We start from the raw sequence: 18,079 nt of genomic DNA, 5'->3' as shown, positions 1-18,079 counted from the left end.
CGGATAGAGAAGAAAAGATTTGAATACGGATCTGTAAGTTTTAAAATTTCAACGTTAAGTACTAAACTAAATCTCTTCGATCAGGACTAGAACAACATTTAAATTTGTATATCCTTGGGATTGATGCGCATCTCTTTGAGATTCCGAGAACAACTCATTTAACCAAAATCATAACCAGCAATACCAATTCCTCTTTCACTGTTTCACCTCTTACGTTCTTTTTTTTTTTTCGTGTAACGACACGTCTAATTTAGTCTAACCTACTCCTACTTCTAAAATGGGGGATGGGGAAACCTACTCCATCGAAACTCCCTCAAAAGGAGTTGACCATCACATTATCTATGGGATGGGAGGTCAAGGGTGCAAACCTTGCCTCCTATCAATGTTCATACAGGTGGGTGGTGCACCCGTATGATCTGATGGTGGTTCAATCCTCGTCAGGCTCGCACCTCTTACGTTCTCTTTAAGCAATTTTATTTAGCCATTTTATCATGGTTCAGTGGCCACATTTTCTTGGTAATTCTCTCATCATCTAAGTGCATTTATCAAACGTGCTTCAGTTCTGCTATTCTTGATTTACAATTTTTGGTTTGAAGAGCTTCAGCCAACACATTTGTGGTCTCTTTATTTGTTTGCATGTAGTTTGGTGTTTTCTACCGAATATCGTTAGATACCGCCACATTTTTTCTTTGATTCCAACTAAAGATGCCACGGAAACTTTTTTTCATCCGATAGATGGAAATACCTTCGATAGTAAGTGCGTAACATGGATTTATGCAAGTCTTTTCATCCTAATATCCAACAAACTCTTAGAATAGATATGACCTGTCATGGATTCATCAGAATTTCAAGTAGGATGCTGTTGACGCTAAGTCGATACCGAAGGGAAAAAACCAGCTTACAGGTATTGTTCTTGAAGAGGATTGGTGCTTTTCTTACTTTTGCTTAAATAATTTGTCAAACTCTCCAGTAAACTAACAAGCATTTTGCAACGATAGGATGGAATAACAAAATGCACAGGTGAACTGCCTGCCAATCCCATCAGAAATGCACCGTGTGAATTCTTCGGACAATTATTACCTGTCAATGGTTGAATCATCTCCAAACCAAAACACATTTGTCCAAAAAAATGCTATTTATTTCATTACCAGTTCATAAAAACCTGGGTTTTTTCACCTTCCAACTCCGCCATCAGAACTACAACTCCGGAGGCTCGATTTAATTGGCTAAGATTTCACTACTCGCTCAGGGCAAGTGTTAAACACAGACAACTTTAGTGTAAAATATCACTTTCAATTGCCTACAATGATGTAATTCAATCATAGTTGTAGTTGTATCTCCCCAAAATAATAACCAAAAAAGAAAGAAAGAAAGAAAAGACAGAGCATGAGAATGACTTTCTTTTCATTTTTGTCTGAGGAAATAGTACAGTGAAGTATGTTGCTGTATCTTTCTCTGCCTGGAATAGCTGATTACAATAATGTATGTCAAATATGGCAGATGGTGATTTTGAGAGCTTTTCTCACACCATTGGAGTGTGTAATAAATCATGCAGGAGGCTTAAATAAAAAAAACTTCCATCGGTGTGGAGTAAGAAATTTGACAGTATCAGAAAACCAATCTACATGGATTCACATACTCGTGGATGCCTACCTGAATGTGGAATTGCCTGGGAAATTCCATCAATGATTTTACCTTAAGCCCACAACTGCGAGTGACTAACATGGACTTGTTTGCCATACTGAGGCTTTCAGATGATAATTTTGATCTTTTGAACAGTGTCTGGCTTCTCAAGTTAACTACATCTGACACATTTTGATTGGTCACTATAGTTCCAGGAATTTGCCAAAGATTTGAATAAGAAGCAATTGATTCTTCTTTCTGATGTACTTTTCCCTGGTCCTCAGCTTGCCTCCCATTGCTAGTATTCATCATTAATGGCTGATCATTTGGCGTCCCATTCATGATTCTTATGGCCTCATTCAGGAAACCAATTGCACGCCACGCATCAGCAACAAGCTGGATCGTATTTTTCCGGGGCACAACACCCATATTTTCCATGATTTCCAGGAGCTCCTCTGCTTTCCATGGCTGTTTTGCTTCTCCGTATCCCCATATTAGTGTCTCGAAAGTTTTCAGATTGGGGGATATATCCACTTTACACATCTTCTCGTACATCTTCAAGGCATATTCCATCTTTCCTGTACTGCACAAACCACTGATAATTGTAGTGAAAATTACCACGTTTGGGTGCACTCTTGATTTATCCATAATTTCCAGGAGTGCCTCCGCCTTTTCAGGTTCTCCCGCACGCACATAACCTTTGGCAAGGATGCTGAATGCGTGAATGTCGGGTTCAATGCCAGCCTTTTGCATGTCATCAAAGATTTCTTCACATTGGTCCATTAGTCCAGCCGAACTCCATGCATTCATGATGGTGCTAAATGTTATCACATCAGGTTTCACTCCAAGTTCTTCCATCAATGTCAGTGTCTGTACATTTCATAACCAGCCCACTAACAACAGGTTACACTTGGTATAAGCAGTGGCAATTTAGAACAAGAGAGGGAGCAGTGGAAATCCAAGGGTTTGAGCAATAGTTGGAAGATGGTTAAAGCTCACAGAGACATGAAACACATATAAGTATTCATTAGAATTCCCCAGACATCTGAAGATTGGGAGTTTGTCAGACTATCTGATGCATTACATAACTATATGAGTGACCAATAAAGACTCCTTATCAGTCATCTATCTTAGTTCAGTAATGCCTAGACTAAGCAAACATCTGATGGTTATCTACTTCAACCCAGTAATGCCCACACTAAACAAACATCTGATGGTTATTTACTTCAACCCCTCTTCCCCTCTTTCCTTTTAAATCATTAAGGGAAGAGAATAATGATTTATTTCATCCTCATCCTCATGACCTGATTCAAGTGGTCCATTATGCTATTAACCTGCCAGTTTTAATGGTTAAAAAGTCTTAAACCTTAATATTATGAATCATGACGGCCAAGGTGGTTATACTTTAGTCTATCTTTGACAAATTTGTTTATGTTCATGTGGATATGAAACATATCACAACCTAACCAAAAATACAAGCTATACAATGAACTGAAAGAGAGAGAGAGAGTAACATTCTCAGAGCAAGAAGGAAAGATAAAAATCCTGAAGTTGATCTTGGGGCAGATAAATTGATACTTGATGAAATGAAATTCCAATTAAAAGGTGAAGCATACCTCATCAACTCCATTAGTGTCAGTAACATCTAGGAATCCTTTAATAAGAGAGTTGAATATGACAAGATTTGGATTCACCCCAAGATCCTTCATCCTGTAAACAAATCTCAGTGCATCTGTCATATTACTTTCCTTACAGTACCCGTCCACAATGATACCACATGTCCGTTGATTAGGTGTTATATTGTTGTTTTGCATTTGAAAGATCATTGCTTCTGCTCTACTTGTCTCTCCATTCTGAGCATAAGCCTGAGCTATTGTATTGTATGTAACAACATCAGGGCTCACACCAGAGGCAACCATTCTGTAAACCACATTCCACGCTTCTGGTATGTTTTTCTTACTACACCAAGCTCGGACAAGAATGTTATATGTTCTGTCATTGGGTTTCACATTCTCTTCCATAGACATCATTTCCAACAGTTTCAAGGATTCCTCAGGCTTGCCTATGATCCCAAACCCTTTAATTAATGTATTAAATGTACTAATTGTCGGTTTACATCCTTTGTCCCTCATTTTTTTGAAAATTTTCATTGCTTCCTTGACATTACCAGATTCAGAAAAGGCATTGATCATGGCATTGAAGAATATTGAGTCTGGTTTTAATCCATTTTCCTCAACCTTAGAAAGGAGTAAAGGAATAGACTTGAAGCGTTTCTGGAGGGTTAAAGCAGCTAAAACAGTAGTATATGTTACAAGTGTTGGTCTATGTCCCTCTTCAGTTAAATCCCTGAAAACTGAATGTACCTCGCTAGGTTTTCCCTTCTCAATCAAAATGTTCATCAACTTTGTTCTTGAACGAACTGTTTGGCAACTATTGTTTCCCGAACAAACAAGACAACCAAATTGTATTTCAGAAGTTACAGAAGCTGGGATTGGAGCAGTTCGGTCTTTATTAGAAACTGACTCCTGCAAAACTCAGAACATTATCAAATTGTTAAACACAGATAAACCAGTGTGGAATCTTTCATCATGAGAATTTTGTTATGCTCCATTGTTTCTCAAATTTGACTTTTATTCATGCTTAGCCATTAAGACAGGTTTGCCGCGATGACAGGATGAGGCAAACCAAAGTGTCATGCAGAATGTCTATTAGTGCAACTATCATACGCAGACACATCAAGAAACTGCAAGATTATTCACTTTAATAGTTATGTCCATTTAGACTATAAATGGCTTCTGATATGAGTACTGGCAGCTAGTGAGGGATCATAATCAACTGCAGCGCCTGAATACAGCATCAATGCACTTTAATCTACTCAGTAGACTGATAAAACTAAACTTGGACAGTCCAGAATTGTCTAATATAATCGAACTGAATTAATTAGAAAAATACCTTGGAGGATGACGCCTGATTGTGTGACTTGCTTGTAGGTGATCCATTCTGCCCCTTCCCTCCAACCAGAGACTGGCTGTTCCCACCAAGTTCTCCCATATATATATATAGGTACTAATTTACCAACAGTTTGGGCTTAAATTGACCTAAACTATGAATAGCGACCGCAATCCTGGGCAAACACAGAACTCTTCTCTCCTCGCTCAAGAGCATAATTCAACAGATTCGAGGACTTATATCCACCATAATCTGCAGAAAGATGCAACCATGAGTAAGTAGAGACATGTAAACAGAGTAAATCTTGGCTAAAGAATGCTAGCGATTAATTTGTCAAAATAAAGAGCAAGAACTTCAAGAATGTCTCGTAATACACTGATAAATATACTTGGCATGCAGTTGACACGATCATTTTGAATATGTATTCTTTGTGCAGAGTTACTGAGTAGAAGAATGCGAAGCTCGAAAGTGTGGTACCTTTTGAGTCCAGTCTCCCGCGGACAGCAAGGTTGCATGTTTGCAGGAGTTAGAATATGCATCGTGTGAGGCATTGTACAGTATTGTTGGGTGGTGAGATCATTTCTTTTGGAGCAATCTTATCCACAAATATTATCAGAAATCTCCAGAGTGCTACTCCCTCCTATATGATCACTTGTTTCTTGAGGCTGGCTGTTGAGCGAAGCAGCAGAACAGTCGAAATAACTATAGGAGCACATTTTGCCACGTTATGTCTTGTAGAATTTCTTTTTCTTTTTTCTATACAAAATGTTTCTCAAGAGCTTCATTTTCTAGTTTTAATTTGCAGAGCCTTCCAAAAAAAAAAAAAAACTCCTTTCATCTTCTCGTTGATGTCATATTTTCAGTTTTAAGATGTCCTTTTTTTTTTCTTTTCTCGTCAGATTCAGTTTAAAATGTCTAACCTTCATATTACTCTTCAATTGTTTTTGGAAAAAAAAAATTTAACTCTTCAATTTGAATGTAAAATTCTGGTAAATTACATATGTTATCATACATGCACAAAAAAGTTGGTCTAAAGTTTGACTGACAAATACTACAAAATTGACAGTATGACATTTCAAAGTATACTCGGAAAGAGTTCATAACAATTTATTCACAAGTAATCACTTTCGTTTCTTGTTTCAGAGCTCTGGCTTAATCCTTACCACCTCTTTTTTCATTTTAGCTTCATCCTTCCAATTCTTGGAATATAATTAGAATAAAGATAAATAACAGAAAATTAATATTAACACTCGCATATTTGTTAGTGTACATGTCTTGACACTTTTATCATGCAAAGGAACAAAAAATATCCATACATATCACCCAATTTAAATCCCTACCAATGCCAGTCTGTCTTAATTGTACATGGAATGAAGGATAGGGATTTCTGGTCTTTTTCAACATGCTTAAAGAAAAGAAAGAAAAAGAGTCAAGGGGTCTCCATATTTGCGCCCCAAATACTAAATAAACTAGTATGAATACCCGTGCTACATACGGTGCTTATGTTATTGCAAGAAATTAAAAGAGAGGATAAATTTGGAAAAAGTAAAAAAACTGTACCAACATAATTAAAATTTAAAATTTGTCTTACAATAGTTCAAAGTATGACAAAATGTATAAATCATTCATGAATTGCGTTTTTGCAGAAGATAGATTTTGAAATAATAATAGAAATTTATATTAGAAAATGAATTATATATGGATAAAAATAAATGTAATTGCATGTTTTATATGATTTCAGAATGAAATACTTACAAACATTATGCATTCGATTTGATAATCTTGTACAAAGGTGCGAACATTTTTTACACCAATCAACTTTTAGTATGAAAATTAATATTGGTGGTTTAATTAATTTTATTGAATTTTATGGAGTTCATACTACAAAAAAAACGTTCGGCGAGACTTGTATTTCTTGGAAGTGGGATTCATCCATGGTAAGAGTATGATGCATAGTCTTTTTTTCACTGTATTTAATTTGTGTGATGACAAATAAAAATAGGTAAAATCGGTTAGTGATCATCAATTTTGTGAATGATCGTGAGAGTAAAATACATTATGACAATAAGATATGTAGAATTGTGAAAATTATAATTCAAACGGACTCCTCAATTTTGGATATGTGACTCTCGTAGTTGCGAGTTTCTTAAATTAACAGTTAGTTATTGCTATCAGTGATCTGGTAAGTTTGAGTATTGCTATATGTGCCTGTATGTGGTGAATTAATTACATTTGAATTAATTTTTTCTTAATTTACATTCCTTTATAATTAAAGTTAATATTTGATATTTTTAGATGTCATATATTTAAATAGATGAAAATTATTTCAAAATGAAATACTTACAAACATTATATATTCAGTTTGATAATTTTGTACAAAGATGCGAATATTTTTTAAATCAATAAACTTTTAGTATAAAAATTAATATTGGTGATTTAATTAATTCTGTTAAATTTCGTGAAAATTATACTACAAAAAAATGTTCAGTGAAACTTGTATTTTTTGGAAATAAACTTGTTGAACCTTTTTAAAATATTTCAGTGGGATCACTATAGTGTAATATTCGTTTTGTGATCAGTTGTTTTCTCATTTGTAATCTTGTAAGTTTGGAATTAAGACGCCATTGAAATTAATGATGGAATCAATGAGGGCTAATGGGGGCCATAGTCTCCCCCAGGTTTCAAAAATTTTGATTCATATTATGTAAATATTTATGTAAAATAAAGTCGGTCATTTCTAATTTTTTTACAATTTTAATTTATATTATGAGAATATATATATGTGTGCGTGCGTGTGTGTGTGAATTAATTACTTTTGAATTATTTTTTCTTAAAAAATTTATTTATTTTTTAATCCCTTTATAATTAAAACTAAAATTTGATTTTTTTAGATGTCATATATTTAAATAGATGAAAATTATTTTGAATATAACACATAAAAATAATTATATTAGGAAAATTTTTAGCCACTCTAGAAAAAAAAAATCTTAGCTTCATCACTGATTGAAATGTTCGTAAGTGGGTTTCATCCATGGTGAGAGTATGATACATAGTCTTTTTTTTCACTGTATTTAATTTGTGTGATGACAAATGAAAATGGGTAAAATGGGTCAGTGATCATCAGTTTTGTGAATGATTATAAGAGTAAAATATATTATGACAATAAAATACATAGAATTATAAAAATTGTAATTCCAATAGGCTCCTAAATTTTGGATATGTGACTTTCGTCGCGAATTTCTTAAATTAACAATTAGTTATTACTATCAAGGATGTGGTAAGTGTGAGTATTGCTATTAGTGATGTGGTAAGTGTTAGTAGTAAATGTGAGACGTGAATTGAAATTTGCAAATATCATTTTGCAAAGGTGGTTATTATCTATTAATTAAAATTTAGGAGTTTTAATTTTGTGGGTTAGTTGGTTACTTAAATTGAAGAGTGGGAAGGGATAAGAAGAAGATAAGGATTATTGAATTAAAATAAATCTAAAATTATAGTAAAGGGCGATCCAGAACGCTTGTGGAAGTTTCTCGTAAAACACCTACCCTCTAATACATATAGATATAGATATAGATACTAGTTGTATTGTTTTCATTTTTTTGCTAATATTTTTTCTTTTTCCAAATTCTTATATTACGTACGATGTATCAAGTTCCTCCCTTCTTTTTTATTTATTTATTTTTCTGAAATTGATCATCATCTAAGGCTTCTATTCTAGATACCACCGAACAAAGCGGCAGACAAAGCCCGTCCAAACTCCAAACTCGTCATGAAGCAAATACAGAAAATTAGAGGCCCTTAGGTTGGGAACAATCAAAACTCAAAAAGCCACCTGACAACAAAACTGGTCCTTCAATTCGTGGGGCAAAGGCATGGGCATAAAAATTGAAATACTACTGCTACTACGATACCCATCAGGCCTCTACAAATCCCTCCCTCCCCTTCCTTCCTTCCAACCGCCCATTGACCACCGTCTAATTTTCAGATGTACAGACAGTGTAGCTAATTTTTGTCTCTTTTAATTGATTGAAGACCCGAAAAATCCGAAACAAAGGGAAAGAGAGAGAGAGAGAGAGTGTGAGAAATCTTTTGTATTGGATGATGTTGAAGCTCTGGAGATGGTACCAGAATTGCTTGGCTGTACATCCAGTTAAGACCCAAATCATAAGCTCTGGATTTCTATGGGGCGTTGGAGATATTGTGGCTCAATCCATTACTCACTCCACTGCCAAGAATCGGCCCCTTCATCTTTCAGTAAGCAATCTTTAACCCTTTATTGATATTACAAGATTGAATTTTCGAGTCAAAGTGTTGGATGATTTTTTATTATCATGCGCAATTGCAAATGGGTTATGGATACAAAATTATCTTCAAATGGGTGGTGTGGTTTTTATGCAATGAATATTTTTTTCTGGAGTAACGTTTGCTGCTCACGTTGTTGACTGGAGTTGCAGAATAGTTGAGTCGTGTGCTTAGGGATTTTGAACTTGGGAGTTTCCAGCTCCATAATCATTTCAGTACATTTGCGTTATCACAATCGGTTGAGAATTTGTTTCTTATTACTTGACGGGGTTTAGTCAAGCTGCGGAAATGGAATGAGTGTCCGCATGGTGGTGGTGGGCTTTTTGATATACGGGATTTTGCTGTGCACTAGGACCCATTTAGGTTTGTACATCGACTCTCAAACTAAGGTTTTTGACATTTTGTTAGAAATATTCGACCATCAATGTATAAACTTCAAAGTTTGAAAATCAATTGAGGTAATGCATATCATGGTTAAATCATACATGCCTTTGAATGGATACCAAATGGCTGTTTCTACCAGCACCATATCCTGTATGTCCTCCATGCTCTTCATTTATCTGTTCATAATTTGAAAACCAGATGCAAACCTACTCATCAAGTCTTCATTTTAGTCCTGAAATCTAAATATAAATTGGATGTTCTCACCAGTGAGGTGCAGATAATTTATTCTCCTTCAAATAGCATTAGCTTTTGTCCTGAAGAAGGAGTCTGTTTCGACAATGCCATACTACTAGAATAAGTGGTCTCTCTCGTGGTCGAATTGCAGTTATCATTGTGGGCATGGTTTCAATGTGTCACAGTGTGGGGGAACGGCGTTTGTTGTAATTGTAATTAAATTGATTGCTATATAATTGTTAAAACAATACAATCTTTGTTGTGTTTGATATAGTATTAATGCATAACCATCAAGGATGGTTGTCCACACTCAATATTAGGCTGCTAATTTCATTGATAGTTTTCATAGGACATATAGATAAGGTACTTCTTTTATCTTTTTTTAACTTGACCATCATGGCAGCAAAAAGTTTGTCAATGTATCAACTTGCTAGTTTTGTACCTTTCCTGTCTTTGGATTGGCTTTGAAAGTATTATACCATGAATGGACTCCTTGTCAGGAAGAGATATAGATAAGGCTTTCATGCATTCTCTATTTCACCTTCTCGATGCATTGCTTGGGTCTGAATTGGGCATTAGTTGCTTTTCATTCCTCTCCTTTCAGTCGAGCTGCTTCACTCCTCGGCTATAGAAGTTGATTTTACTAATTAGAGTATCAATGTTTCACTCAAGAGTAGTTTAGGTAGTCGATACAGAACTGTATTGATTTATTTACCTTTGATACTATTGTTGTTTCCAAACCATATTGTGATCACAAATTCTTCATGTAAAAATTCAATATTATATTTGTGAAGTGATATTAGCTAACAAGTTTCTAGGGCATGGAAAATCCCTTTTGTATGACTTCAAATGGCTCTTTTTGCTTCCATTTTCATAATAAGGAAGCAATTGTGACATTTATAGGCAACTGGATAGGTTATTTACAGGTAGTTAGGTTCAGAAAGCAACGCTTGTTGTTTCTTCACAGGAGGGGCAGGGGGGATGCTTGGGCAGTATTTATTTTTGAAAACATTCACCACTTCTTGATGCATAATGATAAATTTAATTATGTTTGGAGAGCAAATATTATGAATGTTTGTTTAGCTCTATTTAGGGGATTTACATTGCGTCTCTCAGTAATACTTGCTGTGATGGTCATCCTTCTTTTGCTTCATGTAGCAGGATGCGGATAAAGAATTTAAAGTCAATTGGAAACGGGTTGCTATTACAAGTATGTTTGGATTTGGCTTTGTTGGACCTGTTGGCCACTTCTGGTTTGTATATTTTTGTTCTTTTGAATTTTATCACATCAATTATCTTGTTTTCAGTTAATAAGATACTCTGACAGCTTTTCTTTATAAAATATGGTGGCTCAAACCAAACCAAAGGCCAAGCCTTATAGCTTGCTTTAAGAATCTATTGCATCTATGTACCAGTACCATTTGTTAACATAAATGTCAGATCTTGATTGCAGCTAGGGAGCATGCATTTAATGGAGTGAATTTAGGGCTTCTTGTAGCACAGTGATTCACTGGCCTGCATCTTAGTTAATGCAACCTATTTAGCCGACTAGGTTGCTACTTCACCTGGTTTCTTGTACAAAAGAGTATCACCATTGCTTCATGTGCTATAAAATACTATTACCTTGAGAATTACCTTTCCTTTCATCTTAAATATGTTTCTGGCATACAAGTTTTTAAAGAGCTTCAAAACTTCAGAACTTCATCTTTGTAGTTCTAAATTTTTTAATAAATTTAAATTGGAGGGCTAAACAAACTGCTCTTTGCACTCCACTTTTACTGCTAGGAAGACTCACAAAGTCTACATGCTGTACTATACTAAACATGAAGTTACTTCGTTCTCCCATGAACAAATCCAAGACAGGTGAATGGAATATTATGAACATAAGCCTCTGCTTGATTTGTATCTTTTAGGATCACGTTCAGAGTACTAGTAATGTTGGAAACTTCTCATATATGTTGGTGACGTCAGGTTGCTCCATTTGAATAAAAAAGTATGGGGCCTTGGGATTTTGTGTTCACTTTATTGAGACATCTTACTCGTATTAGGTTTGAATATGCATATAGTTCTTAGATATTTCAGTTATTTTTGTGTACTTAAATGGTTGTCACTTGTTACCCTTTGCTAAACTTTAGGTTCTGTCTTATTACATCATATGAAGCATCTTTTTTCAGCTGTCAGAAGTGAACGAAGTCGTGTTCTTTCCCTTGGCAGGTATGAATATTTGGACAGATTTATTAGGTTCAGACTAAAAATGCAGCCCAAATCAGTACGATTTGTTGCCACTAAAGTGGCCATGGATGGCATCATTTTCGGCCCTTTTGATCTGGTTGTGTTTTTTAGTTACATGGGATTTTCAGCTGGTAAGAGTGCCAGTCAAGTTAAGGAAGACTTGAAGAGAGATTTCATCCCTGCATTAGTTCTAGAAGGAGGCGCCTGGCCGTTTATGCAAGTCATCAATTTCCGATATGTTCCTGTTAGGTATCAACTTCTATATGTAAATGCCTTCTGCTTGTTGGATAGTGCGTTCTTGTCTTGGTTGGAGCAACAGGAAGATGCATCTTGGAAGCAGTGGTTCACATCATTTACCACATTAAAGAAGGAAGAACGTGAAGGCAGATGATGCTTGAATTTTTGCAACTATGTATAACGTTTTACCCTTGCCCCTTGAGTGATATTGATGAGAATTTAGATAAATTTAAATAATTTTGAGGATGTCGCTGTAATCAATAGTGGGGAATGTTGGAAAAAAAATTTCCATGTCCTGAATCAAGAGAAGGGGCAGTTTTTTTTCTTTTTCTTCCCTCAAGATTGTTCTAATAGAAACTCATTCTCCATCCAGAAACTGTGCATTGGGAGAGGGAGGGAAGTGGAAGTCACAAGCAGTGTCATAGCAAAATCACCAGCTTAATTAAAATACTAACACTTTTCTTAAGTACCCAAATCAGATGAAACCCGCAATTGTTGAAATTTAAACTATCAAAGAGGAATAGCATCTTTTAGTAATACATTTGTAAGGTACAAGATCTCAGTTCAAGACTAAGCATCTCTCCCTCTCTCTCTCGTTCATATGTTTGTGTTAGGGGCTTTTTCCTCTTTTGCCCACTCGTTTGGAGGGAAAAAAGGGGTTTCCTGTAGGCATCCTACTCTATGACATCAGAAGTTATTCACATAAAATAAGAACTTTTTAGATATCACAGAACAAAAGCAGTTAAGCTTGGGGGGGAAAAAAGACTAGAGAAATGAAGTGTGGCCTCCACCAACCGGTCCTCTAGGCTTGAATATAGCACATACATCCAAGCAGGGGCAGTGCCGAAAGCCAACATTCTGAAACAATACAAGAGAAATTCAGATAAGCTCTTCCATTAGTACGTGGAGGAAATTAGCACTAGAGAGAACATGCACAAGAAGGGGATATAACCAAAAAGACTGGATGCAGGTGTTTGGGGAAAGCAGATTGGCACTAGAAAGCCACCAACAGGAAAATGGCTTAGCGTATTCTATTTTGAAAAGATGAGGGGAAAAAAATAAAGATCCGGTACAAAGCCTTTAGCTATCAAACTTACGAATGCTAGGCATACATTAAAACAATGATTAGGCCATGAATAAACAAAGATTCAACCGTCATGGTGACATTAATTATCTGAGCGTTCAAAGGTGTAGGCAAATCTGCACAAAGTTGGGAAATAGGGCTCACTGAGATGGTAAGAACACCTTTGGTAATCAGATAAAAGCAGAAGGAAAGATGGATCACGTACTGGAATGCACAGTAATAGTCCTTGCGAATCCACCAGAACAGGAAGGCTTCGTCTTGCATTAACTGGAATAGACTTCAAAGACATAAGAGCTCTCTGTGCTGATAATTTAACAAAGTCTGACCATGACTTTATTTTGCCTGCCTCTTGCTTTATTGCTGCAGCAGAGAGTACTTGCTCCAGAGAATTTCCCATATTTTGACTCTTTGACAAATTTGCAAGGTAAAGCCAATCAGAATCAACCATACAACGTATCTCGGCGACATGCTCATGATGGACAAGACAAGAACTGCAACTCTGCTGTCTTTCCAATTCCAACACTTTATCATAGTGAGTCTCACTCGAGGAAAATAACTTGTATGGCATTTCCCTGCAAGGATTCCATTTTATCAGAAATCTGCTCATGAAGTACCCAATTTGCCCAGGATAAATTCTTCTGCTTGCAATCGTGTCTACTGGTTTTCGTCCATTTGTCAAGTCACGATCAGACATGACTTCAGTTTTAGACATAAAGTGCTGCTTTTCGTGGTTTTGCAGAGAAAAAATTGTATCATAGGTAGAGTTGCTAAGAATGCCCAGCCTTTTGGCTTCAATCAAAACAGATTCAGAAGATTTTAGATCGACAATATGGGGTGATGTTAAGCTAAACAATCTAACATCTGAAACACCACATATAAATTTGTCCAAGCAAGCCTTAGCATTCCTGACAATTTGCTCTACTTCACTTGAAATGGAGTTCTGTTTTCCATTAGCATGTGCTTGTATAATTTCCAACTTCACAGGGACATTAGAATTAAGAGAGCAGCAAATCAAGACTTTGGAGCCTTTAGAGCCAGGAACTGGAGAAAGATAGCAACCAGCTGCAGTAAGACAGGTCTACAAAAATGGGAAATGTAGATCAATCAATTCATGATGCCCAAGAAGAGAATATAAGTGCTAAAACTCTGAAAATTTAAAATTTCCAAGTCAAGAACCATGAATATACTGATATGTGCTTTCTTTTGATATAAAGAGTAGCATGATGGTATCTTCAGCAAATAATTATGACATATAGGAAAAATCACTAAAATTAAAAAAAAATAAAAGTTTAACCATGCTGAACAAGAATATGTAGAAAACCTAGCTGGTGAAACTGCATTACCCTGCTTGGGAAAGTACGAATATAGTCCAATAGCAACTTTGATGCACTACCACGGACTGGCCGATGTCTTTGTGAGATAAACTGACATTGTCCAGACCAGAACAAATGAGAAGGTTATCCAATTCATTAAGGACACCTCTATATAATTTAACATGTTCAAGAGTTGCATGCCAAAATGGCCTTACCTGCAAAACCAAGGCAAGAAACTTTGACAGGTATATGTCTTTGATACTGGAAGCATTTAGAATTTTCAGATTGATTACTGCATAACCTTCCTACATTCAGGAAGCAGGAAAACTTTAAGCAAAACACTGAAATTTTGAAGACACAAAAATAGTTCCTTCTCAGTATTTATTTTTAGCTTGTTAAATTTCAATGCATGCTCCCATTCCAGGAGACATGAGGGTAACGTGGAAAACTTCAAAAGGCTCTGTTTCAAGTTAAAGTCCAGTGTGTATCTCTTCTAGGTATTAAACTAAACTGATTCTGATCTTGATCCATTTTCGAAAGTTGGGCAAATTACCTATGGTTTAACAATGCATAATCTTTGATTCTTCCAAAAGCTAGCCTTAACTTTCCTGTCTGAACCTTCATGTAGCTGAATGACATACTACAGAAAAGCTTTCGTGAATCTAGTTTATGTCAAAGCCCAACAAGAATTCAATGTCAAATTTCACATAATGTAATTCTGGACTTTATTTCATGAATTAAAGTAAATTTTGTTGGGAGCCTTTGAAATTTTTATCTGTTGAATAGGCAAGAGTAACTAATGAAACAGAACTTAAACTGGAACACATACTTACAGGCATGATAGTCACAGCCTGATTTATCAAATTGGAACAAATTTTGTCAACATGTAGCCGCATTTCTCGACAGGCAGAAATAATTGCTTGTAACTCAGCCTTGAAGATAGCTGAAAATGTAACAAAACTGTCAGTAATGTCAAGGATGCACCAATGCTTGCAAACAAGTAAAAGCATAGATGATATAAAGAATGCATAGAATTGGTGAAGATATCGATGAAATGAATACTAAATCTTGAACAGAAATCAAAGCCAAAGCTTTTGGAATTCTTTGATGGAGAAACCCAAACTTTAAATTGTGTAAAAGGAAAACCACGTAAACATTTTGGACTCGAATAGCTTAGAGACTCAAAGTTGTAATTTTCGGTATAACTCACAGGACGATAAGTTATTCAGAGACATCCGAATCCTATTACGAGCAAATACGGGACTTTGATTTGTGGGATCTTCCACCCATTCTTGATTACCACCTTTACATATCTGCAAATAACCAGTATCCATTCAAACCAACTCCAATTCGATAGGAAATCTACGAAGAGAAATTTGAGAAACATTAAGACAAAATTTAATTGGTAACTGATGGTGTCAACAACATTTGCTCTCTATCTTCAGTTCAGGTTCAATGAAAGAGCATCAAATGTTTGATTCTTAGTATTCCATGCTCCATGTTCATGAAGAAATGATTTTGAGAACCTGGATACTCGCGAGTCTTATGGTTAGAATCTTTTCTTTTTACTGATGATGAAACAAGACTGACCTGGAACATATCTTCTTTTGAGAACTCTAGTAGTGGTCGCACCAATAAAAGTCCATGCCAATTTAAAGCTTCTCTAGAATAGTCTGGGAACTTTGGGAATAGCTGTGACACGGATGCCATGCCAGAAAGTCCCAGCACTCCGCTGCCACGTGATAATCTGAGAATGAATAATTCTGCCTGCAGAATGCTCATCTCTTAGACCACCATGCATATGGTGCCTCTTCACCTATAAATGCAAGACAACACTCGCAAGGCAGAAACTTTATCCACAAAGATTTAAAGTCGTCTACTATCACACAAACATCTGTCACATTTGAATCACCAGTGGGCCACCGAGACGTGAAAACATATTGGAATTAAATATCATTTGTACCTGATCATCTGCATGATGTGCAATCATTAACACACCAATCTGGTGCCGAATGCAAACTTCTTGCAGAATTTGATACCTGGAGCATTAGAAAGGGAAAAGAAGCTCTTGATTGTGTTTGAACGTCAGAGTTGAAATACAATTCGATTGTTCGACACAACTTTTCACATCCAAAAGTTATAACAACATCATGTAGAAGTAATGTGAATGTTACCTCTTCTCACGAGCAGCTTCTTGCAAGTGACCCTGCTTAGGCCTACCCTCGGACCATTCACAAAGAGCGATCTCACATCTTATTCCTACACACAATCTAAATTATATCCACACTATCAAGTGGAATCAAATGAGATATTCATTCCAAAACCTCCCAACAGAAGGAAAGTTATCCATACCCATTTTCGTAACTCGACTGCAGACAAGGTTAGCCTCTTCTTTACTCTCACGACGCAGACCATGATCAACTACAATTGCCATCAGACCATCAATGAATCCACTGCTGCCAATGACTTCAATGCCACATTGGCCCTCCCTTTTCCACATAGCAGCTAATACACAAAGGGCCATGCTATCAGGACCACCAGAAACACCGAGAGCTGTAACCACACCACAAGAAACCCAATTTCAGAACCATTTGAGTTCAAATTACTTCCATTAACAAGAGTATACAGACAAACATTTCCCTTCATCTATTAAGCAAGATATGAATTGCTGCCTTTTTGCAGTGAAAAAATAAATAGTTGTGATACCACCTTATTCTTCTTGTATTTTTTTTTCCTTTTCAATAGCATAGATTAATCAATTTCGCATGGAAATGCTACTTAATGGTAGTAATAAAGTAAGAGAGGGAGAAGGGTGAATAACCAAGACGGTGATGGGGTTTAAGGCCGGCCAATGCCATTCTTTTTGAAAAGGTTTCTCTATACTTTGATAAGTCGATGGGACCATGCTGCTGATCTTTTGTGCAACTGTAGAGATAGCGACTGGAAGGACGGAAGGTGAACTGTAAACGAAGCAGAGGGTAAAAACGGAGACGAATGGGGTGTATAGGGTATTCTGACAGCAGCCCAGTTCTGCAAATTGAGGTTAAAATCAAGTGGGACGTGGTTTTGGTGTGTGGAGAGGCTATGAGGCCTCCTGCCATAGATACGATTCTTCTACCAGAGCTCTTGACGGTACTGCTAGCAGTTTTGTACTGCAGGCATGCTGACGGAGGATTTATGAACCAGTGTGTAAAAGGGGGAACGATGTCGTTTCCTTTCGGGGGATAATTAGCTCTTCTTTTCTTCTGTTTCTTTTCCTCTTCTTCCTGCAGTTTTAAAACTACGGAGGGCAAATCGCCAATTTGGTCCCTAAACTTTTTCACTTAAACCAATTTAGTCCTTCACGGTTTTTTTTCACCAATTTAGTCCTCAAACAATTTTATCAAGTCCAATGTAGGACTTTTTGGGCGGCGCCACCACATTTTATGTATTTTTCACGGCGGACCAGGGGTATAATTGGAATGACAGGTATAATTGTCTAAACACCTTGACTAGAATGGCAGCTCTGTCACGATTAGCAAAAGAAACCCCTGCAAATCGACTTCTTCAGAGCTCATAGGAATTAGGCATTCTGATCAAAATGTAAGAAAATGTGATTGCCAACAGAAGATGAGCAGATCCGTGTCTTCGATGATGGAAGGTGTCGATGGCGACAAGGATGGTGAAAAGGAAGCAGTTGCAGCAACACTATCCAGTAAGCTTTAACCAGATCTTACTTAGC

General features: G+C 36.4%; 3 protein-coding genes across 6 annotated transcripts; 1 reads left to right on the top strand and 2 right to left on the bottom strand.

Annotated features, from left to right (window-relative positions):
• Nucleotides 1-1,382: 1,382 nt before the first annotated feature.
• Nucleotides 1,383-5,172, bottom strand: LOC113773261 (pentatricopeptide repeat-containing protein At5g25630-like). 2 transcript variants are annotated; one of them, XM_027317868.1, is made up of 4 exons: nucleotides 5,050-5,172; nucleotides 4,576-4,824; nucleotides 3,240-4,148; nucleotides 1,383-2,493 (listed from the first exon to the last, which is right to left on the bottom strand). In XM_027317868.1, exons 2-4 carry the CDS (start codon nucleotides 4,672-4,674, stop codon nucleotides 1,609-1,611), a joined length of 1,893 nt encoding a protein of 630 aa, XP_027173669.1. In that variant the 5' UTR covers nucleotides 4,675-4,824; nucleotides 5,050-5,172; the 3' UTR covers nucleotides 1,383-1,608. The 2 variants fall into 2 exon arrangements, with proteins under 2 accessions (XP_027173669.1, XP_027173670.1); XM_027317869.1 differs by lacking the exon at nucleotides 5,050-5,172 and adding an exon at nucleotides 4,947-4,965.
• A 3,268-nt stretch (nucleotides 5,173-8,440) lies between these two features.
• Nucleotides 8,441-12,286, top strand: LOC113775222 (protein Mpv17). 2 transcript variants are annotated; one of them, XM_027320006.1, is made up of 3 exons: nucleotides 8,441-8,826; nucleotides 10,654-10,745; nucleotides 11,707-12,286. In XM_027320006.1, the coding sequence occupies exons 1-3, from the start codon at nucleotides 8,671-8,673 to the stop codon at nucleotides 12,113-12,115; spliced, it is 657 nt and encodes a 218-aa protein (XP_027175807.1). In that variant the 5' UTR covers nucleotides 8,441-8,670; the 3' UTR covers nucleotides 12,116-12,286. The 2 variants fall into 2 exon arrangements, with proteins under 2 accessions (XP_027175807.1, XP_027175806.1); XM_027320005.1 differs by having other exon boundaries at nucleotides 10,651-10,745.
• A 155-nt stretch (nucleotides 12,287-12,441) lies between these two features.
• On the bottom strand, nucleotides 12,442-17,483 carry LOC113773109. 2 transcript variants are annotated; one of them, XM_027317650.1, is made up of 11 exons: nucleotides 17,180-17,483; nucleotides 16,711-16,911; nucleotides 16,533-16,617; nucleotides 16,322-16,397; nucleotides 15,949-16,125; nucleotides 15,569-15,671; nucleotides 15,192-15,301; nucleotides 14,574-14,663; nucleotides 14,389-14,469; nucleotides 13,251-14,123; nucleotides 12,442-12,819 (listed from the first exon to the last, which is right to left on the bottom strand). In XM_027317650.1, the coding sequence occupies exons 1-11, from the start codon at nucleotides 17,457-17,459 to the stop codon at nucleotides 12,727-12,729; spliced, it is 2,169 nt and encodes a 722-aa protein (XP_027173451.1). In that variant the 5' UTR covers nucleotides 17,460-17,483; the 3' UTR covers nucleotides 12,442-12,726. The 2 variants fall into 2 exon arrangements, with proteins under 2 accessions (XP_027173451.1, XP_027173452.1); XM_027317651.1 differs by lacking the exon at nucleotides 17,180-17,483 and having other exon boundaries at nucleotides 16,533-16,628; nucleotides 16,711-16,798.
• Between the last annotated feature and the right edge of the window lie 596 nt (nucleotides 17,484-18,079).

This window comes from Coffea eugenioides, chromosome 6 (assembly GCF_003713205.1).
Source record: "Coffea eugenioides isolate CCC68of chromosome 6, Ceug_1.0, whole genome shotgun sequence".
NCBI lineage: Eukaryota > Viridiplantae > Streptophyta > Magnoliopsida > Gentianales > Rubiaceae > Coffea > Coffea eugenioides.
Note: the sequence above shows the minus strand (reverse complement) of the source record. Positions and strands in the feature narration are given on the sequence as shown.